This window comes from Helianthus annuus, chromosome 13, assembly GCF_002127325.2.
Source record: "Helianthus annuus cultivar XRQ/B chromosome 13, HanXRQr2.0-SUNRISE, whole genome shotgun sequence".
Classification (NCBI taxonomy): Eukaryota; Viridiplantae; Streptophyta; class Magnoliopsida; order Asterales; family Asteraceae; genus Helianthus; species Helianthus annuus.
In genome coordinates, this window is record NC_035445.2 from 165,528,432 (window position 1) to 165,552,461 (window position 24,030).

At 36.8% G+C, this 24,030-nt stretch overlaps 2 protein-coding genes across 7 annotated transcripts in view; both read left to right on the forward strand.

Moving 5' to 3' along the window:
• The window catches only part of LOC110900294 (putative disease resistance RPP13-like protein 1), a 98,390-nt gene that overhangs the window by 17,197 nt on the left and 57,163 nt on the right, over nt 1-24,030 (forward strand). For 2 of the 6 annotated variants that reach the window (XM_035981726.1, XM_035981727.1), the window contains exon 3: nt 8,170-8,308. The gene's annotated coding sequence lies outside the window, so the exon portion shown is untranslated. Of the gene's footprint in view, nt 1-4,292; nt 4,426-7,657; nt 7,822-8,167; nt 8,309-8,368; nt 9,251-24,030 lie in introns of those variants that run through there. The other 4 variants (XR_004876530.1, XR_004876529.1, XR_004876531.1 and 1 more) reach the window with 4 other exon arrangements.
• LOC110900296 (putative disease resistance protein At3g14460) lies at nt 340-4,161 on the forward strand. Its single transcript, XM_035981725.1, has one exon. The coding sequence runs from the start codon at nt 429-431 to the stop codon at nt 3,885-3,887; it is 3,459 nt and encodes a 1,152-aa protein (XP_035837618.1). The 5' UTR covers nt 340-428; the 3' UTR covers nt 3,888-4,161.

Below are 24,030 nucleotides of genomic sequence, written 5' to 3' on the forward strand. Positions count from 1 at the left end.
TAAAGTTAAGAATATCTGTATAAGTTCTTACAACATAGTAGTGAACCTAACTTAATTATCCCTCACTTTATTAGATGACCTATAAGATTTGAAACTCTATATATTTTTATTACATTAAAAAAAAGTATATGTATAATGTATTATTAAAAATAGGAAAAGAACTGGACTCGGCCCAACTTAATCCGCTTGGGCCAAAGTGACTTGTTTAAGAACTGGACCTGGCCCAACTTAATCATCAATGGCCTTTGTATCCTTCTTTCTGTCCACTCATTTCTTATCTCCACTCAGACCATTCCTGTCTTATCATCTCCACTCATGATCTTTCATTTACATTAATTATTCATAGCATACACACCAGACCAGAATCACCAGATCACCTACTCTCATATATTCCAATTTCCAGTTTACCTCTTCACTGTTAGTTAACAATGGCTGAAACTGCTGCTTCTGCCCTTCTCAATGTCATTTTTCAGAAGCTAGCCGATGAAGCCTTCAAGAAATATGCTCGCTCTCAGAAGATTCACTCGGAGCTCAAGCAATTGGGGATCACGTTGACCCAGATCCAAGCTCTGCTGAATGACGCTTCTCACAAGGAAACAACTCATGAATCTGTCAGGCTATGGCTCAATAGTCTCCAACATTTGGCTTACAATATCGATGACGTGCTCGACGATGTGGCTACAGAAGCTATGCATCGTGAGCTGACCCCAGAATCAGAAGCAAGCACCAGCATGGTAAGAAAGCTCATCCCAACTTGCTGCACAAACTTCTCACTAAGTCATAGGTTGACTCCCAAGTTAGATAGTATTAACACGCAGTTACAACAACTAGAAAAACAAAAGTCTGATCTGGGTTTGATTGTGAAAGATGAAAAGCCAAAAGGTACTAGTAGAAGAAACGAAACATCTTTGCTAGAATCTGATGTTGTTGGGCGAGAAGGTGAAAGAGAGAAGCTGATCAACAAGTTGTTGCAGGATGAGCCATCTAAACAAAACTTCATCATCGTACCCATCGTTGGTATGGGTGGGGTGGGGAAGACCACTCTTGCTAGAATATTGTACAACGATACGCGAGTGAAGGATCACTTTGAACTCATGGCATGGGTTTGCGTATCCGATGAGTTTGATATATTTAAAATAAGTCAAACCATCTATCAATCTGTGGCTAAAGAAAGCAAACAATTTACAGATACAAATCAGCTTCAAATTGCTCTTAAAGAGAAACTTGAGGGCAAACGATTTCTAGTAGTGCTCGATGATGTGTGGAATGAAAACTATGACGACTGGGAAAACCTAGTGCGTCCATTTCATTCTGGTGCTACCGGAAGTCGGGTAATTATGACAACTCGCCAGCAGCAACTGCTTAAAAAGATAGGTTTTAATCATCTAGACCTTCTCGAGAGTTTGTCGCATGATGATGCTTTGTCTTTATTAGCTCGACATGCATTGGATGTAGATAACTTTGACTCGCATGAAACACTTAAACCACTAGGTGAAGGTATTGTCGAAAAGTGTGGTTGTTTGCCTTTGGCTATAAAGGCAATCGGAAGGCTGTTGAGAACGAAGACAGATGGAGAAGAATGGGATGATGTGTTAAACAGTGAGATATGGGATTTAGAAACTGCTAATGAAATTGTTCCAGCCCTCAGGCTAAGTTACCATGATCTTTCTGCCGATTTGAAGCGATTGTTTGCTTATTGCTCTTTATTCCCTAAGGACTTTTTGTTTGAAAAAGAAGAATTGGTATTATTATGGGTGGCTGAAGGGTATCTGAATGAGTCAGTTGCAAACAAATCACCAGAATGCTTGGGCCATGAATGTTTTGAGAAATTGCTATCGAGGTCCTTTTTCCAATGTGCACCTAGTGGTGATCCCTTTTTTGTGATGCATGATCTCATGAACGACCTGGCCACATTTGTTGCTGGAGAATATTTTTTAAGGTTTGATAATCAGATGAAGATGGAGGAGGAAGCTTTAGCCAAGTACCGACATATGTCATTTGTTCGTGAGAAGTATGTAGCTTTCCAGAAGTTCAGGGCATTTGAAAAGGCCAGAAGTTTGAGAACATTGTTAGCGGTATATGTTGGGGTAGATCAAGACTGGAAGCAGTTTTACTTATCCAGCAAGATTTTGGTTGACTTGCTTCCTCAGCTACCACTGTTAAGGGTTCTTTCTTTGAGGCGTTTCAATATAAGTGAGGTACCAAATTCCATTGGTACTTTGAAGCACTTGCGGTATCTTAATCTATCTCAAACTAAAATCAAAGAGTTGCCTGAGAATGTTGGCAATCTTTATAATTTACAGACATTGATAGTTTCTGGATGTGAAAGTCTGACCAATTTGCCTAAAAGCTTCTTTAAACTCAAAAGGCTGAGGCATTTTGACATCAGAAATACTCCACTTTTGAAGAAGTTGCCTTTGGGAATTGGTGAGTTGAAAAGCCTACAGACTCTCACTAGGATCATCATCGGAGGAAACAGTGGCTTTGCAATAACCGAGCTTAAGGGATTAAAGGATCTGCAGGGGGAAATTTCCATCGAGGGGTTGAACAATGTGCAAAGCTCAATTCATGCACGAGAGGCGAACTTATCTTTCAAAGGGATTAACAAGTTAGAGTTGAAATGGGATGATGGGTCTGCAAGTGAAACACTTGAGAAGGAAGTTCTCAATGAGCTAAAGCCCCGCAGTGATAAGTTGAAAATGCTTGAGGTTGAGTGTTACGAGGGAATGGAGTTTCCAAAATGGGTTGGGGATCCGTCTTTTAATAGATTGGTTCATGTGTCGCTACGCGCTTGTAGAAAATGTACATCTGTACCGCCACTTGGGCGGCTACCTTCACTTGAAATTCTAAGGTTTGAAGATATGTCGAGTTGGGAGGTATGGTCAACCAATAGCGAGGCAATGTTTCCATGCCTTCGAGAGCTTCAAATAAAAAATTGTCCCAATTTGATTGATGTCTCAGTTGAAGCATTACCTTCACTAAGAGTTTTAAGAATATATAAATGTTGCGAAAGTGTGCTGAGAAGTCTGGTTCGAGCAGCTTCATCAACCACAGAGATTGAAATCGGATCTATTTTTGGGCTTACGGATGAGGTGTGGAGAGGTGTTATAGAGAATTTTGGGGCGATGGAAACAGTAAAAATCATGAATTGTGATGAAATAAGATACCTGTGGGAATCAGATGCAGAGGCAAGTAAAGTTCTTACAAATTTAAAGGAATTGAAGGTATCTGGATGTAAAAATTTGGTGAGTTTGTGTTGTCCAAATAGCATTCAGAGTTTAGATATCAGAGAGTGTAGTTCAGTTAGAGATGTTTCCTTCCCAAGAGCAACAACAACAGGTGGAGGAGGGCAGAATCTCAACTCACTTACTATAGATATACATGTCTGTGAAAATTTAAGATCAATAAATCAATTGAGTCACTCCACTCACCTCACCTTTTTGATAATATTTAAATGTAAAATCATGGAGTTATTTTCTGATCTTCATCAGCTATCAAATCTCACCACGTTGCATATACAAGATTGCGAAAGCATAGAGTCATTTCCTAACCTCCAGCTGCCAAATCTCACACATCTGGATATAGAAGATTGCAAAAACATGAAGGCATTTGGTGACCTGCAGCTACCAAATCTAATCACTTGGAGCATATATAATTGTGAAAAGCTGGAGTCATTTCCTGACCTTCAGCTATCCAATCTCACCATGTTAACAGATATGTGTATCAGTTGGTGTCCAATGATTGATGCTTCCTTTCCTCGTGGGCTTTGGCCTCCCAATTTGTGTCTCCTTATAACAGGGAGGTTGAAAAGCCCATCTCAGAATGGGGCTATCAGAATTTCCCACCTTCCCTTGTTGACCTATCATTACGCAGTGAACCTGATGTGAGGAATTTTAGTCAGCTGTCCCACCTTTTCCCTTCTTCTCTTACATCTCTTAGCATATGGAATTTTGATAAACTGGAATCAGTTTCAACGGGACTCCAACACCTCACATCCCTTCAACATCTCACCATTTCCTTCTGCCCCAAGGTGAACGATCTACCAGAGACGCTGTTACGTTCACTTTTGAGTTTGAGAATAGAAGGATGCCCAAAATTGAAAGAAAGGTGTGAAGGAAGAGGCTCCCACTACTGGCCCCTCATCTCTCATATCCCCAAAATCGAAATTGAAGACTATTTGAAAGAAAGGTACATACATGTTAATTAAATACCAGTTAATTATTACTAGACGTTGTTTTAAAAAAAATAACCCTTACCTTCTTCTTCTTCTTCTTCTTCTTCTTTCTCTGTAGTCACAGAAAACAGATTTCCTGACCAAATCACCAGAGGTAAAACGACATCGTACCGCCATCTTCACACCTCATATCGGATTTATAAAGCCATCACAGCCGATGACTTCGTCGACGGCTGTCATCTTTCCGTCAGGTAACAATTAACAACGTCAAACCTCTAATTATTTATTTTCAAGGGTTGAGATCCTGTACAAATAGTGCTAATTATAAGAACCGTAAGAATAGATCTGAAGCATTAATAATTTAAATCAAGGGTTGACATTGATTATAAATAAAACTCTTATAATTAAAAATTACTACTAACAAATTAGGGGTAATTTTGTAAAATTGCTAGTCATTTGACCATTTTCCATTAAATACAAATTCCACCAAGGTTTTTTAAACTAAAATAACTTTTATATGCTTCATTATTTAAAAAAAAATCATAAAATCAAGTATTTTTTTATCTTTAATATGAGTACCATATTGCTATATTTTTTTTGTATTTATAAAAGTGATTTTTAAAAAAAGTTAACAAAAGGTGTTTTATAATTGTGCTGATAACGTGCTGATTATGTGTTAATTACAAAATAATACAAACAAACACCAAAAGTAGATATAATCAGCACATCTGGTGTGCTGATAATGGAGAACGATTGAGGATGTTGTGCTAATGTCGTTTATGTTGATAATGGAGAACGATTGAGGACGATGTGCTGATAATGAAGAACAATTAAGGATGTTATGCTAATTATATAGTGTTGTGCTGATTATATTTTTTGTAATTATTTTTAATTAGTTATAAATATATATGGTCAAAAGGTTTAAATTACCCCTAAACTATTTTTTTTATTGATGGACACTTATCAATTATGTGTTGGTTCTTACAGTTCTTACAAATTTAAGTGTTTGTATTTGATCCCACTCCTTATTTTCAAAGACTCGTTTCTTTCTAGCTTGGGCCTGTTTTAATGTTGGAAGCCCAACTGGTTTACAATTAAGGAATGTTATTTAGCCCAACATAAACTATTTCATAATTCGTAATAGTGTTCATATGAGTGTTTAGCAAAACCAGCTCGGTTTGGTTAAAATCGTTTCGTAATAGTGTTCATATGAGTGTTTAGCAAAACTAGCTCGGTTTGGTTAAAATCGTTTCGTAATAGTGTTCATATGAGTGTTTAGCAAAACTAGCGCGGTTTGGTTAAAACCGTTTTGAGTCAAAATCGGTTTGGTCGTAAGCCGGTTATGAAGTAAAACCTCCAAAAAAACCTAAAAAAAATTGTGTGTTTTTTTTTATTTTTAGGTTTTTTGAGAGTTTAGTTTTTAGCATTTTAGCTTGGGGGGGGGGTAGGTTTTTTGGGGGTTTTAGTTTTTAGCATTTAACTTGGGGGGGTTAGGTTTTTTTAGCTATTTTAGGTTGTGTTCACATTGGTTCTCGCGGTTCTCGCATGAACCTTACTATATATATATATATATATATAGAAGATCATGCGAGAACCAGCTCTTATTGTGAGAACCGCGAGAACTAATGTGAACACACCAAAAATGCCTAAAAATAGCTAAAAATCACACACAAAAAATTTTTATAAAAAAATCGCTACTTTTCGAAGCAAAAAAAAAATTTAATTTAAAAAAAAATATTTTTTTGCTTCTAAAAGTAGCGATTTTGACATAAAAATATTAAAAAATTCAAAAAAAAATTTCTAGATTTTTTTTTTATTTTTTTAGGTTTTTTGGGAGTTTAGTTTTTAGCATTTTAACTTGTGTGTGTGTGAGGGGGGGGGGGGGGGGTTAGGCTTTTTTAGGTTATTTTAGCTATTTTAGGTTGTGTTCACATTAGTTCTCAAGGTTCTCACAATAAGGGTGGTTCTCGCATGAGCCCCTCCCTATATATATATATATATAGGGAGAAGATCATGTGAGAAACACCTCTTATTGTGAGAACCGCGAGAACCATTGTGAACACACCAAAATTGCCTAAAAATAGCTAAAAATCACACAAATTTTTTTTAATACTTTTTATATAAAAATCGCTACTTTTCAAAGCCAAAAAAAAAATTTTTTTTGGCCACTAAAAGTAGCGATTTGAGCATAAAAAATATAAGAAAAAAAATTTAGATTTTTTTAGCTTTTTTTTAGAATTTTTAGGTTTTGTGGGGGTTTAGTTTTTAGCATTTTAGCTTGGGGGGGAGAGGGGGAGGGGGGTTTAGGTTTTTTTTTTTTGTGGGAGGGGGGGGGGGGTTAGGTTTTTTTTTAGGTTCTTTTTGGGGGTTTTAGTTTTTAGCATTTAGCTTGGGGGGGGTAGGTTTTTTTAGCTATTTTAGGTTGTGTTCACATTAGTTCTCAAGGTTCTCACAATAAGGGTGGTTCTCGCATGAGCCCCTCCCTATATATATTGTGAGAACCTTGAGAACCAATCTGAACACAACCTAAAATAGCTAAAAAAACCTAACCCCCCACCCCCCCCCCCCCCCCGCCCCTCCCCAAAAAACCTAAAAAAACCTAAACCCCCCCCCCCCCCCCACCCCCCTTAAGCTATAATGCTAAAAACTAAACCTCCAAAAAACCTAAGAAAATATAAATATTTTTTTTAATATTTTTTATGCTCAAATCGCTACTTTTAGTGGCAAAAAAAAAAACTTAAAAAAAATTATTTTTTTTTGCTTCGAAAAGTAGCGATTTTTATATAAAAATATTAAAAAAAAATTGTGTGATTTTTAGCTATTTTTAGGCATTTTTGGTTGTGTTCACATTGGTTTTCGCAATAAGAGGTGGTTCTCGCATGATCTTCTCCCTATATATATATATATATATATATATATATATATATATATGTTTTGAGATTTTTAATACATTTTAAGCTTTTTTATATAGATAGTTTTTTTAAAATACATATTTTAGGGCTCGATTTTCACTACTCGCCCAAGGCCCAAAGTTTTTTTAGAATTCTTAGGGACGACCCTGATTATACCTGTTTTTTCAAACAGGTTCGAGTCCAAACCGGTTTTAGTAACGAGAGTAGGATTTGATAGAAAAATTGGCGGTTTGGGTCGGGTTGTGGTCAGTTTGGGTCAAACCGGTTTCAGGTATGGCATCGGGTCGGGTTACATGATCTGTATACTAAACTGAAGGATCAAACCTAGATGAGATGTATATAGTTCGTAAATGTGCAGAAGTTAACGAATATTAGTTTGGCCAACAAAATATAAAAGATTGCCCTACTATAAGTAGGCAACTTGGGATTTTATCTAAATAACTGTAGTGTTCACTCTTATACGTTAAAACCTTGTATATGATGTTGGTGTTAGACTTGTATGTTTCTGTATTTTTGTTGTATTCATTCACTCTAGGCATTACGTTTAGTCACATTTCTTTCTCCGCGACAGGCAATCTAGGCTGTATTGTGAACTCTAAAGTGTGATAAGGAATTAACGGAGATTGAAGACCAAGATTATCACACCAGAGGCTAAGTTAGAGTAAAAGGGTCAAAGTGGCTGATGAGTTTCCAGACGAAGACTAAACAAATGAACAAGAGACAAGATGAGTTCTAGTAAGCATATACTTTTTTTCCTACCGAAATTATGGGTGGATTGCGTAACGAGTCGAAAGAGGTCTGGGTTAAGAAAAATGGTTAACTTTTTAGTAATGGTTGAAATGGGTCAGGTCAGGTTGGATTGTTGGACTGACATGCAAACACTTTAATCTCTTTTAACCTCATCTCTAGTTAATGTTTTAACTACCATTACAAAAAATATACTAATTTTTATAGTAGTCTAACTTTCTTTTAATAGTGTTTAGAAGGTGTTATGTGTTTTGGTTATATTCTTGTTAAAATTAATTTTCAAAACAATGGTTTGGCCACTATTGTCAAAGTGTGTTGTTTGACCCTTGACTAGAGTTGAAGAAAGAAGACATCCTACCAAGGTTTCTACATATCAACAACACACATCCAAAGTCACAGATGTTGAAGAATTTGCAAATAGTACGAGTGAAGAAAGCCTAGAAAAGATGCAGTGTCTTCATGCAGACATTAAAAGGTAATAATAAAAGTGAAGTAATACAAATGTTGCAATTTTTCATATGCTCTTGTTTACTAGGATGGAATATTTAGGTGGAAGGTAACAAATGATGCTTAATCTTTACGTTGATGGTGGTATGGAGTTGGTCCATGATTTACCAGACTCGTATTTGGCGCAACTAGACACACAGAAGTGAACTAGAAAATGGCTTAAAACTGAAAAGGGCATAACTTTCATCACATGTGGAGTTACACGTCTCAACGAGCCACGTGCTTGGACAAATGCAATAGACAAAACCCGACTCACGGGACCCAAACGAGCCACGTGCTTGGACAAATGCAATAGACAAAACCCGACTCACGGGACCCAATTTCACCATCTAGAGCTCCGATTTTGAACTCAAGGTTTTCCCTGATTTGAGTTATTTTCGTTGGTTTGTAAAAACGTATGGATCTTGAATTAAATAATTATACGTTTGTTTAGGCTGTTAACTTGGAGGGAGACTGATTATTGACAAGAGGTTCATATTGAAGAAGACTTGCCACTGAAGGAACCCCTAGAGTTGTTACAAGAGGTTCTTATAACTGATGAAGAATTAGTGGAACGTGTCTCTGATGACAAGTTACCATCTGATGAAAATAAAAGGAACTTCCCACCAATCTGGTGAAGATTGATAAAGATTTCTCGTTAAGGAACAAGAGATGTCACATGTCTGTCTATCATTGGAATAAGACAGTCAGTTAAGAAGATCTTATACGTAATTATCACTTATGTAAATCTCAACACGATTATGAATACACGACTCCGCATTGAATTTTATGCCACTTGACCCCATAGCTTCTTGGGTCAAGCAGTCAAGTGTGAATTCCGTGTGTGAACATATGTTTGCATATTTTAGAGGAAATCTACAAGTAACCCTCTTCATAGCCTAGAGTGTTAGCTAGGAAATCGCCTGTAAGTTTTTATTGTATTACTAGATTATTAGACCCGTGTAATACACGGGCTTAAGGATATAAATTTGTAAATTTGTTAATTTTATATTCTCTTCATAAATTTACATAAGTGAATTTTTTACCATAGATGATGCAAGAGTTGGTCATGTGTGAAAATCAATTCTTTTAGAAACAACCCAACTTTACATAGAAATTGTCCTATACTTTTATTTATCGTCATCGCAAAACATAGGGCGAGAGGAAACTGTCTCTTTTCAATATAAATGGAATCCTTCTATTTGGCGGTATTAAGCGAAATCTAGGGATAAATGTTCAAGTGCTAGTATAACTTCCCAATAATATGAGTGCCTCAATAACCTGATCACCCAGTAATAGGACCTCTAGTCGAGTTCCATTACTTAAACCATTCTTTTAATCAATATTTTTTCATAACGTCACTGGAACACTGATCTTTGTTAAATATCAATGGTTTGGCAAGCCTAAAAATATAACTCTATTTAGAACATCCGGTGAGTATAGACTTGCATCAAAATTATTATGAAGATATTCTATACTTAAACTCGTTTATTACACGGGTCTAATAACATTAAAAGTGTCTTCAAAGCAAGGAAGTAAACCGGTTTTCAAATATCTAATAAATTGTATTTACCATTTTTATTATTATAATATAAAATAATAATTTATTTAATAGATTTTTAAACATATAGTAAAAAATCTTTTTTATAAAATAAGAATGTGTTGTCACATTGTCATTATTTGAAATTGTTTATAAGAAGTACAATTATTACTCATAACTAACTATATAGTTTAGATAAGTCAAAAGTAAATAATCAATATATAAGTAAACAATAAAATATTTTTTAATATGAAGTTGTTAAGAAATTTTTTATTGTTTTGTATTAATTAATTAATAATAATAGTGAATTGAAGAAGATAATGCCATGTGGCAGTAAGTAGGCTTTTGTTTTAGTATGAGAATGCCATGTGACATTGTGTATACTTTTTTATTAGTATTAGATGAAACATTCATTTTTTATTAATACCTTGTGCTTAAAACAGTAATACCTGACATATTGATTAACTAATATTCCATTGCAAACTAACTAATAATCGATCTAGGGTATTCGCTAAGTCTTAGTTTGATTGTGATCCACACAAAGTCAATATTCCAACAAATTGGTGTCCTAGAACATGTAATTCTCTTGGTGGTAAATCAAATGGTATCCATTCATGTTGCAATATCTCTTATAAAGTTTACAAAAATATTGTCCATTCATTGATCCAGTATCCAGAAAAAGAAAGACTAGCAATGAGGTATATGTTGTTTCGAGTTATGAACAAGAAATTCGATTATGTAGTTATGTTAGTTAGTTAATTAGAAAACAGTTAAATAACTGTAGTATTGTAAGGGTATAAATACCCACTGATGTCTTCATTTGTATTTGTGAAATTAGAACTTTGTATGTATTGCAAATTCTCTGTCTCTGTTTCACCAAACGAGTCCCTGCACAGAATCTGTGCATACTCAAACTCACAATTGTTCATCCATTGTTGGTGAATGATAAATCGATCACTGATCCGACAAATAATCCTTTGGTCTTACTTACATTGAGAAATAAAGCACTTACATTAACATGCAAACAAGCACCTACAAGAAAAATAGGAAGATCACGGTCGTTAACTTAAGAGGTGCACTTGTGCTTTTAAGTAAATCCAAATTACCTTACACATTCAAGCTTGGTACACATATGTTACAAATTTAAAACCCACATTTCCGGTATTCACAGCAATATTACAAAACTGTTGTGTCGAAAGATTCATCTAAAACTTCATGTGGAACAAGTAGTACAGGACATACAGATATAACGTGGATCAGAAAAGAAGTGAGATATCAACTCGGCAACTCCTATGACTATTAAAGCTGAAACAGGGTCATATTTATAAGGAAAGAAACCTATATACGCTTAATCAACGAATTTATTGGCATTAATCCACTTAAAAGTGCATTAGAATTTGAGCATGTATTAATGAGATAAAATACAACCAAAGTAAGAGTTTCAACTTCAACTAATAACTAATACCAATGTGCTTAAGACTTAAAGCACATAAAAATCAAACAAATTTGATATCAATTTATCTTCTAAAAGATTTATAAACATCCATATTAATTCAGAACCTATAACATAACTTATTTGACATCCAAATACACATTTAGATCAAATACACAATTTAAGTAGCAGAAATTAAAGCAAATCTTCATCTTTATTATACGGAGATTGTTGTTTTGTGACAAGTTTGGTTCAAGTTTATAGTGTTAACAAACATGAAACACCCAAAGGATCCTGAAGTATTAGTAGTATATTTGAAGCATTGCTTAAAGAATATTTTTTTAACTAGTTGTGACAAAAATGATAAAAGTGATTATGTTTTTTTTTACTGGACTTCACATCATACAAATTGCTTACATGGTTGGTGATGTGGATCAAGACTGAGCAAGTGTTTGATGATGTGGAATGCCATCGCAACAAAAATTGTCACACCCCAACCGATGGCGGAATCATCGGGGCATAGCACTGAGCGAAACAGATTGTCCAGAAGTTTCCATAACAACTATCATTACTATTCAATTTATATAATACGTCCAATAACGTACCTTAAATTAGGGGTGTGCATGGGTCGGTTTGGGTCGGTTTTGACCAAAAACCATAACCATAACCGCGATGTCGATTATTGGATAACCATAACCATAACCGATCGGTTATGGTGGTTATGATTATTCGGTTTTGATGGTTATAGCGGGTCGGTTATGGGTGGTTAACCGCGTATTTAGCTTAACTAAAAATAGCTTAATTTTTTTAACATGTAATAAATCGTTATTGCATATTTGTATATATTAGTATACTATTACATAGTATTAAAAAGACATATAATCTATAATACTAATACCAATTATTATCGAATATTCAAATAAAGTGATATGATACATTCCATAAGTTCAAATAAAAATTCAACCAAAACCACAAAATGATATGAAAAACTCATAAGTACTAAAAATCTTCAGTCAAAAACATCAAATATTAAAAACATGATGAAAATTCCTAAATCCTACAAAGATTTATTACATATCGGTTCGGTTCGGTTATGGTGGGTATGGAAAAAATGATAACCATAACCGACCCGCTACTTTCGTTTTTCAAAAAACCATTAACCGACCCACCGGTTTTTTATTTGATTCGGTTTTTTCGGTTCGGTTTTGTCGGTTAATTCGGTTATGGTTCGGTTAATTTGGTTTTTTGCACACCCCTACCTTAAATAGCAAACAAATTATTACAGATAACATCAAGTCAAATATTCTGTTCCGACAACTCAGATTTAAATATAAAAATTGTTCAAATGCTTCTAGAGACTCGATCTGCAAGATCTACAGACAACTATGCTCTAGACGCTTATTCTAAGCTCCCCTTCCTAGCAGATAAGCATCCTAATTGCATGTCACATACGTTAAAATAAAGTCAATACATATTATGTAAAGGTGAGCATACAAGTTTGATAATAGCATAATAGAGTTCGAAATAGTTTACGCATAACCAGCACGTACACAGAGGAAAACGAAGCATGTTAATTATCGACATGGATCTATCGATACCAATGTGTTGATACACTTTTTGTGTCTGTCACTAGTCTTGTATGTAATGTCGTATTTTGTACGGTCTTTATTTAATTATTGAGTCTGTATTCGTAGTCGACCAAGTCGGATATCCTCCTATTCGCTTGCGTCTGACGTAGTTTGTCTCTCTTTATATGTATTTGTCGTAAAACAATGCATGTGGCATACAAGGGTATTTCTGTCATATATTTAGTTAATATGTCATCTGTTTTTGTGCAGACCTTGACGAAACAGGTCTGTTTCGTCAAAGATACATCGACGAAATAGATTTGTTATATTTGTATGTGTTTCGTCAAGGCAGTCAACGAATCAAACCTGATTCATTGACTGTTGGGCTTGTTCATGGGCCAACTTCTGTTTCGTCAACCCAAGATCTATTTCGTCAAGCAGGTAAGCCCATCTGCTATAAATAGGCACAGAATGTTCACAGTTTCCTTAGAGATGAGAGTTTACCCTTTGTGCTTGTAAGAACTGTGTTTGTATCAGTTGCTTGATCTCATCTTGTTAATCAAAAGATTATGTTTCTTTGGTTAGCCTTTGTGTTGCTTATGTTCTGTGTTTGATTGGCTAAGTTAAGTGGTTTCCGCACACTTAGCTTTGTTTGTTATAAACAAGGATTTTGTAGTGAAAATCGATCCTCCGATTTAGGGACCTACAAGTGGTATCAGAGCATTGGCTCTTATCCTTGTTTAAAATCAAACATAGTTCGATTTGGTTGTCTTGTGTTTGTGTTATTTTGCTCAAAAAGTGTTTTTGAAAACTTCATATTTTCTGGAAAAAGGAACCATAAAATTTGTAGTTGGTGTGTGTTTTGTTAAGAGTTTTGACAAAAACCATGCTAGTTTGAGTATTCACATACTCACGGTTGGTTTTGGTTAAAAGTTTTAGACAAAAAGTTTCCTTTCAGAAAGTTTAAAATTCACAGTAGTTCAAGTGTTCTTCATATCTTCATAAGAAGTTCATATTGTTCTTGGTAAAAGTATGCTTTTGATCTAAAAGATAAGATTAATTTTGTTTGAAAAGTGTTTGACCCATTCCTTTATCCACCATACTTCTAAGTTGGTGAATAGCAGGTGTGGGAAGTCGTGTGAGGTTGACAGGCTGGGTATAAACTTTTCACCAACTTTTACCAACCACTGACAACTTTTTGATGAATCAGAATCTCAACGAATCACAATTTCAACGAAACAGAACTCTATTTCGCCAAAGATTATTTCAACGAATTAGAAAGTAATTCGTCAACATCTGTCTGACGAATCACAGTCTGTTTCGCCAAAAGTACCTTTGACGAATCACATTTCTGTTTCTTCAAACTTGTTTGACGAAACAAGATCTGTTTCATCATTTGCTGTTTCGTCAAAATCTATTTCATCAAGGAAGTTGTAATTTTTTAAATAGAAGGTTTGCAAATTAACCTTAACAGTGCCCTTTCAAGTGTTTGTTCAGGTTTTCAGCTTGTAGTCAGCAAAAATGAGTTGTACAAGTCCTTGGGACTGGAGTACGGACCCACAGCCTGGTCAAGATCAAACTTCCGCAGCGGCTTAGGCAAGAAGTATGTTCCCTCCACCGGAAATCAGTGCAAGTCAATGGGCGCTGGTTTCCAATCAAAGTCAAAGCATTCAAAATCTTTTACTTAGCGAAAGTGAAACGGGCAGCAACAATCGCCCACCAAAGTTGAATCATATGAATGACTTTCCATCATGGAAAAACCGCTTTCACACATATGTACAAGGACAAAGCACCGAACTTTGGACGTGTTTCATCAATGCCTTCAACCCCAATCTTGAAGTTGCGGCTTCCACTTCACAAGGGTATGCTAATATGCTTGAAGATGACAAGAAAGCATATGATTTAGAGAAGAAGGCTTTCGCTATTCTTACACAGGCACTCAACAAAGAAATTTATCATCAGTTTTCGTATTGTAAAGACACGAAAACATTATGGGATGCCTTGGTAGCGAGAGGTGAAGGCAATGCAGCCACTCGAAAGTCTCGCCATGATCTGTTGAAGAAAGAGTTTGAATCTTTCCAGTTTTTGGAAAATGAAACCCTCAATGATATGACGACACGGTTTTATCACTTGATTAGCGAATGTATACTTATGGGGTTATAGCCACTCAACAGGATATGGTAAATAGGTCCGTTGATGCTTTACCTCCAAAATGGAGTTCATTTGTCGAGTTGTTGAAACATACGGGTGCTCTAGACACAGTTAACATTTATGAGTTCATCCAGAAGTTGGAACATAAGAATGATGAAGAAATCAGGAAAGCAAAGAGAGTTCCTGCTCAGCAAAACACAGAAATGTATCTTCCAGGTTTCGATGCTTTGGCAAGATCCGCTGCAGCTCAGCAACCAAAACTGCAAACTGCATTTGTGTCCAACACAAGTTCCTTTCCATTTCCTCAATCAGCTGCTGCTCCAGCCTTTGATCCAAGGGCTTATATTCCAACTCCTCAACCTCCACCTCAAGTCAATCCTGCACAACCTCAATTCGATCCGAGGTCTTACATTCCTGTTCCATCACAACCACAAGTGCAACCACAACAACAACAAGCTCATTTTTCCAATAATCCTCAACCTCCAAACCATAACACGGTCCGGGTCGAAACTTCAAACCTTTCACAAGTCAGCATTGAAGTAGCAAAGGAGCATGTGGAACTTATTAACACAATGGTCAGTACCTACAGTGGATTGGTTGCAGGTCATATAGGAAACATCAACATGACCCATGAAGATTACCAACAGATCGACAAGGATGAAATGGAATTGATGGATATCAAGTGGGCTTTTGCTAGTGCAGTTAGAAGGGCAAAAGATTTCATGGCTCGAACTGGTAGAACTTCGTTGGAAGGAAAGAAAGATACGAAGTATGGGTTTGATATAAATGATGTCACCTGCTTTAATTGTGGCGAGAAAGGGCACTTCAAACGTGAGTGCACTCGACCTACAAAACAAGGCAATCATAACCCCTTCAGAAACCAGACGAGTACTTCAAATGTGAATGCCCAGCAGGAAAACCGTGACAGGAGGATTGTGGCAGTCAACAACAATCAGAACCAGTCTGGACCATCAAATCCCAATCGGGATTTGACTGTTCAAGCTGATGAAGGATGTGACTGGTCTGTGCAATTTGGGGAAGGTGATCAAGGAGGAACAACTTGTTATGCAAAAATCATCAATCACATCAAGCATGTTCATAAAGAAGAGTTTTCTGAAAGTGACGACAGTTCTGGTTATTCTGGGAGTTCTGATGAAGAAGGGGCTATTTCTGAGGATAATCAATCTGAGCCTGATGTGAAGGAGGAAGCAGGGTCTGATATGGAAGAGCTATTAAATGAAGCTGACGAACTCATATGTCAGAAAACAATTCTGATCAAGAAGGCTGCAACTGCATCTAGAGAAATGGAGAAGTTCTTTTCTGAAGATGGAGCTTTTTCTTTTCAAACTGCCTTTATGGCAAATGTCTCAGCCTCTTCAAGTCAGGTAAATACTGAAACTCCTGCTTCTATTGATTGCAAATCTTGTGAGTTTATAAGAAGTGAATGTGAAAGAGTGAAGCTTGAATGTGACACAATTCATAGTCACAATCAAAGTTTGGTTGTTGAGATGTCAAAATGTAAAGAGGCAAATATGGCTTTAACAAGAAACGAAAAAGAGTTTAAAGCTCAAATTGAAAATTTAAAGAAAAGTGTTTCCGAAATTACAAAAGTTGTTTATCATAAGAAAATCAGCATTAATGAATACATTAACATTGTTGAGGAAACCAAAAAGGAGCTAGCCATTGCCAAGTGTGAGCATGATGCGATCAAGCAAAAATTGGAGAGTTATTCCAACTCCCGATTTGTGCTCGATCACATCATCGACGTTCAACAATTGAAGGGAAATGTGAGTGGTGTTGGGTATAAGAAGTGTCCACCCCCTTTGAGACACAATTATGCTCCACCACCCGATGAAGAGGATATGCCGCGGTATGAACCCAATGTGCCTCTTGATTATGAGGAAGTTACTACTGGCATAGAGTTCAAACCGGACAATTCCACAAGTTCTTCCTCGAAGCAATCAGAAACTTCAACATCTACGAAACTAAGTCCTCCAATCATTGAGGACTATGAGTCGTCGGATGATGAATCAGAGTTGGATGCAAGTGATAAAGATAGATCACTTGACAGGATGAAAGGAGTAGTTATTCCACTTGAGAATCACATTCTTTGTGATCCTGATACTCCTATTGTTCCATCAATGGTTAAACAAGTGATAGATCCTGTCAAAGTTGACAAGACGTCTGTGTCTGCTATTAAAAGCAGTAATGTGTTGTATACGTTGGTTGGAAGTGATAAAATCTACTCAGATCGTGATTTTCCAATTAAAAATGTGAATCAATCTTTGATTGATAAAGTCTTTGAAGATAATACAAACAAATTTTTAGGAAAAACACTTCCGGGAATTGTTGTAACACAATGTGATCCAATTCCTAAGGCTGAGATCAGAAAACAATTTGGTAATAAAAAATCACTAACCATCCAACAACCTAGTGCTTCTAATGGTAAACAACCTGTCAAACGAGCTCAAACGCCTAATGCGTCTCAAATGAAATCTGAAACAAAAGGAGCTTGGTTTCAAAAGAAAGGGAAAGATGTCAAATTCGTGTCATCCAAGGGTACTGATAAGATTGAGACTTTTGAGAACAAATCAAACACCGATTTCGTAAAACAAGTCACAATTTTGAAACGTAACAGTGATAACAATTACACTCAACGTACTAATGGGTATGATGAAAAGTCAAGTACCTCAGGTTCCACGGGTTCGACATCTGTTGGTCAATCGAATTCTCCTAAGTTTGTTTGTCACACCCCGATTTCCACGTGTCACCGGTGGGCCCGGTGTGGGGTACAGTGACGTAGTTGGCATCGTCATAGACAAACACGCAATATAATAATGCACAGCGGAAGCAGAGTAGATACATTTCAACTTTAAATAAAGTGCAATAATAAATATCACAGTAGTTGAAACGGATCCACAGGCGGATCAAATAAAAATAAGAATAAATAGTTCAACAGATATTTGTCGTCCGAGCTTGCGAGACTATAGTGGACGCTCTTAGGAAACAGCCAGCCTATTTTCGTATAGTACCTGCACTTTAACCTTTTGGGAAAAATACGTCAGTTTACACTGGTAAATACAAATCGACTGACTCATTTTGAAAATGATTGAAAATTGATTTAAATGCACAAGGCATAAATATTTTATTAACTTGGGATAATTATATAATATAAACTTGTGAACGATTTACATGCACTCGTATCTTTGGTGGCCCGGGATCTACTGTCCGGGCTAAAGATTAAATGACACACCACATTAAAGAGTTATACACGCCGAGTGTACGCCTACACCCCGTGCTCTGGTCGTGGCCATCTCGTAAGATAATGCCAAGGATATCCGGGACACGGTCAATAACCCCCCAAAGCCTAAAGTAAGACAAGACTGTTTAAACGAGTCGCACAAGCTATTCAAGACTGAACACCCATAAGGTGCAGGACTTGTGCGCCCGATCAAGCGGTATTTTAAATACCGTACCCCAAGCCCGTATAGGGAAAATAAGTCAAAATGTATTTACCTGAGCAAGTATGTAACACAAACGGTAAGTGTGGTAGCTTTTACTGGGCCTCCTAATCTGGAACAAAGGTTTATAATTAACCTATTAGATTCCTAACGGGTCTTTTATTTAAGCCTAAGCTTTGACCGGTTAGTTTTTAAGAACGATACGGTTTACGCACGATTAAGCGAAAGACCGGATAGAATGTGATTTAGACCCGACAAGTTTGAATACTTGTATAATATGGGTATACTAAATACATTCTGGATTTTCAAATAAAAATGATATTGTTTGACCCGTTTCGGTCAATTTACGCAAACTAGTTACGTAAACCGAACCGAACGCAAAAAGGGCGATACGAGTAGGCAAATGATTCAAATGTAAGTTCCCTGATATAATATGCTTTAAATATGATATAATATCAGTAAGTTATGTTCTATATTGCCCGGAATAATTTTAAACTCAATTTATGCCTTAGAAGGGCATTTTGGTCTTTTTAAAAGATTATAAAAGAGTCAAATTAGAAATCTGAGTTTCGGGTCTGGTTCATACAGTAAATATACCTCATTTAACATATTATAACAGTAGGGTATGACCCATACATCAAATTTATCATTTAAAATCAAACTATGCACCGTAGGGGTATTTTAGTAAATTCACAAGGGCTAAAAATGCCAAAACTGGAAATCTGAGATCATATACTCATACTTACTGTTATTATATGAAAATATGCTAATTACATCAGTAGGTATAAGTCTTATATGTTTAAAACAAGTATAACGCTTACTATGCGCTTAAAACGCTAAATATGCGATTTAGAGCCGTTTCCGGGTTTATATATGAAAGCTGAGATTTTTATATTTCCAGAAGGCTCAAAATAATTTATTTAACATTTAAAATCAGTAGAAAAAGGTTTCGGGTCAAAAGGATGTGTAAAACTCATTTTATGGCTTAAACGGTCAAAACCGACATAACCCGAAATAACTAGGCGATCTAGGATCCGTTCAGCCAAAAATTAATTAAAAATCATCAAAATTCCCAGAATATTATAATACATCAGTTGGTAAAAAGTTTTATACCAAAACGTGGCCAGAAATAGGTCATATGCGAAAAGGACCGTTTATGTAAATTTATAATATAGTTTTACGCTAATGGCCATAACTCACAATCTGGATCACCAACTGATCCGAAATTTTTGGAGCAAGTTTATATATTAGAAATAAAGATTTCTACTCTTTCACTTTTCCAAAAATCACGTTTTATATCAAAAAGGGCAAAATAGTCAATTTTAAGCATAAATCGGAAACATGCAATGAATCGGCTAAACATAGACTTATGACATAAAATTTCCAGAAAGTTTAACCAAAATGCAAATGGTCAAAAATGCTCTAAAATACAGATCTCACACATGCATGTACGGATCCGAACCGATAGTTTACGAAAAAGTCGTTTATTAAGACTTTCGGTTCCAATCCGGGTTTACACTAAAGATTGTCGAGTTGATCTTGGTAAAACATATTCTTACATGTATTATAAGTTGTTTATGATGATCAAACAGGTTGCATGTAATCTATATCATTATTCATGTCATTTTTCACAAAAATCGCTTCGGTTGACTTTTTAGAAATAGGTTTGACTCGACATTTAGCATGCATGTAGTGGGAATCAGAGAGTACCCTTTTGAGGGTTTGTTTCCCATAATATTACCAACATGTATCTGGTTTTAATTTGAAAAATGGCCGAGTGAAACTCGTTTAATCAGAAAGTCAAAGTATATGAACAAACAGTTTGACTTTTACTAATAATCGAAACAAGAACGAATTAAGGACTGAATTAGGAGCTTACAAAGGTCCTATTGATGTTTAGTGAACACTAGGGATCAGCCTTGACGTTCAGAAATTCTCCAGAAAGCTTGAGAGAGTTCTTGAATGTAGAGAGATCCTTGTTCACAACTTCAAGTGCCAAGAACAATGATCAAAATCTGATTTAAAGAGTGAAATCAGATGTTTGAAGTAGGCTACTGTTGAACTAGGCATGCAAGGGCACGTATTGGGGCAGATGGGAGGTGGAATGAGCTGTTATCAACCCAAATTCGGACCCAAATCAGCCTGATTCGCGAATTTTGGTCGCTGGGCAAGCCTTACGGACCGTAAGGTCCCCTCCATACGGTCCGCAAGGACCTGATCAGCAACAAACAACTTTCATCAATTGGCAGATTTGGCCCCTGGACTTGTACGCGATGTTTCGGCTACTTTTCTCGACTCGTAAACCCCCAAACTTGGTTTTTAAGAACCTTAGGACATTTACCAACATGGTAATGTCCTTGGATAACTTTGCGCTCAACCGAAAAGCCATGAAATTCGACGTTGACGCTTTTAGTCCCTTAAGTACGGTTTTGGCCATAACTTTCTCATACGTTGACGAAACTTCATGAAATTTTTACCACATATTCTAGTGAGTATATTTTAGCTTTACAAAGCTTCGGGTCTGCCAAAAGTTCACTCAGAGGTATAAATTCAACATGTTGACACTTTTGGCCCCTATAGTTTGCAATACTTCACTTTTGTCCAATTTCCGCGTCGTATGACCCATGAACCATCCGTTAAAGGTTATAAACATTATGTGGGGTTATCATAGAGTCTATTTATCCATTATTGACACTTTGGACCCTTACGTTCCATAGTTTTCACCGTTTGTCACTTTTAGTCCCTCTAAAGTATGTTTTCGCATACCGGAACCTTATGACACGTGTCAAGACATTATTGGACGAAATTTTTCGAGGTGTTACCTTGTGGAAAGGAGAACATGCTTTAAATGTGGAGAATTCGGGCATATCATTAAAAATTGCCCAAATGCTCCAAAGGACAAATTCATTGAGAAAGCACCTCCTGAAAAGGTTCACCCTCAACGTCGGTCAGTTTCACCAAAACATGATAAACGAACAGTTAAAGAACAAGAAACTAAACAACGACGTAAGAATGTAAAAACTGTTGAAAAGGCTTTAAAATCTGAAGATAAAACAGTTAAGAGGGATCCAAGTGTTTCACAACCAGTCAAACCAGAAGCTTCAAGAGCTGTTTACAACACTCAATCTGGTAGGCAAAAACAAACTTGGAAACCTAAAATGGATGATAGTTCAGGGGGAGCTACTGTTTTTGAAAACCATCAACAAATTGAGATCACTTTTCGTGATGCTTAGGGACGACCCAAGACCACTATGGCTTGGGTCCCCATCCTCAACTGATCTTTGAACAACATGTGCAGGGTGTTCCAGGAGGAACTATTAATAGTCATTTGATTGTTGATAGTGGAGCATCCAGGCACATGACTGGCGACTTACGGCTTCTGTACGACGTGAGAAATATTAGAGGAGGCTATGTCGCATTTGCGGGAGACAAAGGCGGATACATCACTGGAGAGGGAAGTATCTCCAATGGTATTGTGTGCTTCGATAAGATCAATTATGTTCGTCAAATTGATCATAATCTTCTCAGTGTGTCGCAAATCTGCGATAAAAAGTTCACTGTGCATTTTGATGATGCCGGTTGTTATGTGCTGAAACCTGGGTTCAAAATTCCACAAGAATGGATTCTTTTATCGGCTCCGAGAGTTAATGATCTATATATTCTCGATATGAGCCAAGCGATTACAACGTCTGCACAAGTCACTTGCTTTGTCTCGAAAGCCACTGAAAAGGAGTCAATATCATGGCACAGAAGAATGGGGCACCTTCACTTGAGGAAAATGAACCAATTGGTGAAAAACAATCTTGTGAATGGTGTGCCTGTGAGAAGTTTTCATTTACAAGATATCTGTGTCTCGTGCCAAAAGGGAAAGCAAACGAAGAAGTCCCACCCTTTCAAGAAAATCAACACTGTCAGCATGCCTCTTGAACGTCTTCATATGGACCTCTTTGGACCTATGAAGCACAAGACAACTTTCGGAGATGCTTATTGTCTAGTATTTACCGATGACTACTCTAGATTTTCTTGGGTATCCTTCATGGCACACAAGAGTGAAACTCCTGGCATCCTCAAGGATCTTCTTACAATGTTGGAGAATCTTTAATCATTGAAAGTGAAGAGGATCCGAAGCGACAATGGAACCGAATTCAAGAATCAAGTTATGGATGAGTTCTGCACTTCTAAAGGCATTCTTCATGAATATAGTGCTCGTTATACTCCACAACAAAATGGTGTCGCGGAGAGGAAGAATCGGACGATAATCGAAACTGCAAGAACAATGTTAGTAGAGTCGGAACTCCCTGTTCAATTCTGGGGGGAGGCTGTGTCGACTGCGTGCTACACTTTAAACCGAGTTCTTACAGTAAAGAGACATGGCAAAACTTGTTTCGAACTCCTTCAGAAAAGGAAACCGGATCTTTCTTACCTAGAACCGTTTGGCGCTCCATGTACTATGATTGACCCATATGGAAAATTTGGAGCAAAAGCTATCGAGGGATTCTTTCTTGGATACGCTACTCTGAATTTCCGTGTTTGGAATCTGGCTTCCAAAAAGATTGAGCTATGGAGTGAGGTGAAGGTTCAAAGGTACACGAGTCCTGTTAGGGCTCAGGGTGATCCCTGGATGTTCGATTATGATGGACTGTTTGACTCCTTTAATCTGTCGACCTTTGACGAAGAATCAGCAGCTGCTAGAATGTTATTTGAAAGTGACAACGCTGCTGACTCGCCATTGGTTAGACCTGTTGTTGTTGACCCACAAGGTTCTTCATCGGTTAACAATACAGTTCAGAATGAGGTATTTGAAGATGCTGCTGATTACAACGAGTCTTCGGAATATGATGAATATCATGATGCAGCAGAAGGATCTTCAGCTCCAGTTGCTCCTATTCAGGGCGCTTCTTTGGAGACTCCTCTTATGCAGAATATGGATACTGCCGAAGGAAATGCATCCACTTCTACACACATTCCAGGTGTGGAATTGGTTGTTGATCTTAATCTTAACAATTTGGGTATCAATGCTCAAGTTTCTGAAAATCCTGAAATGAGGATTCACAATACCCATCCACAGCAGAACATTATAGTAGATGTCCAACGCGGTGTGCAGACGCATAATCAGCTGAGAAACAACCAGAATGCTGGTTTGTATTCAGCCATTAGAGAATCTGGTCTTCAGAATGACTGGACCTTCGCGTGTTATGTGTCACAAGAAGAACGAAAATCGTGGAAAGAAGCTTTGAAAGATAATGCTTGGGTTGAAGCCATGCAGGAGGAACTGCAGCAATTTCAAAAGCTTGGTGTTTGGAAGCTTGTTGAAAGACCAGAGAACTACAAGAAAATTAGCACTCGATGGGTTTTCAAATGCAAGAAGGACGACCGTGGAGTGGTTATTTGTAACAAGGCAAGATTGGTCGTTCAGGGTTTTCGTCAAATCGAGGGGATTGACTACAATGAAGTCTATGCACTAGTTGCTCGTCTGGAAGCTATTCGGATCTTTCTTGCTTATGATTCATTTAAAGGATTCAAAGTCTACCAGATGGACGTGAAAGTGCTTTTCTTCAT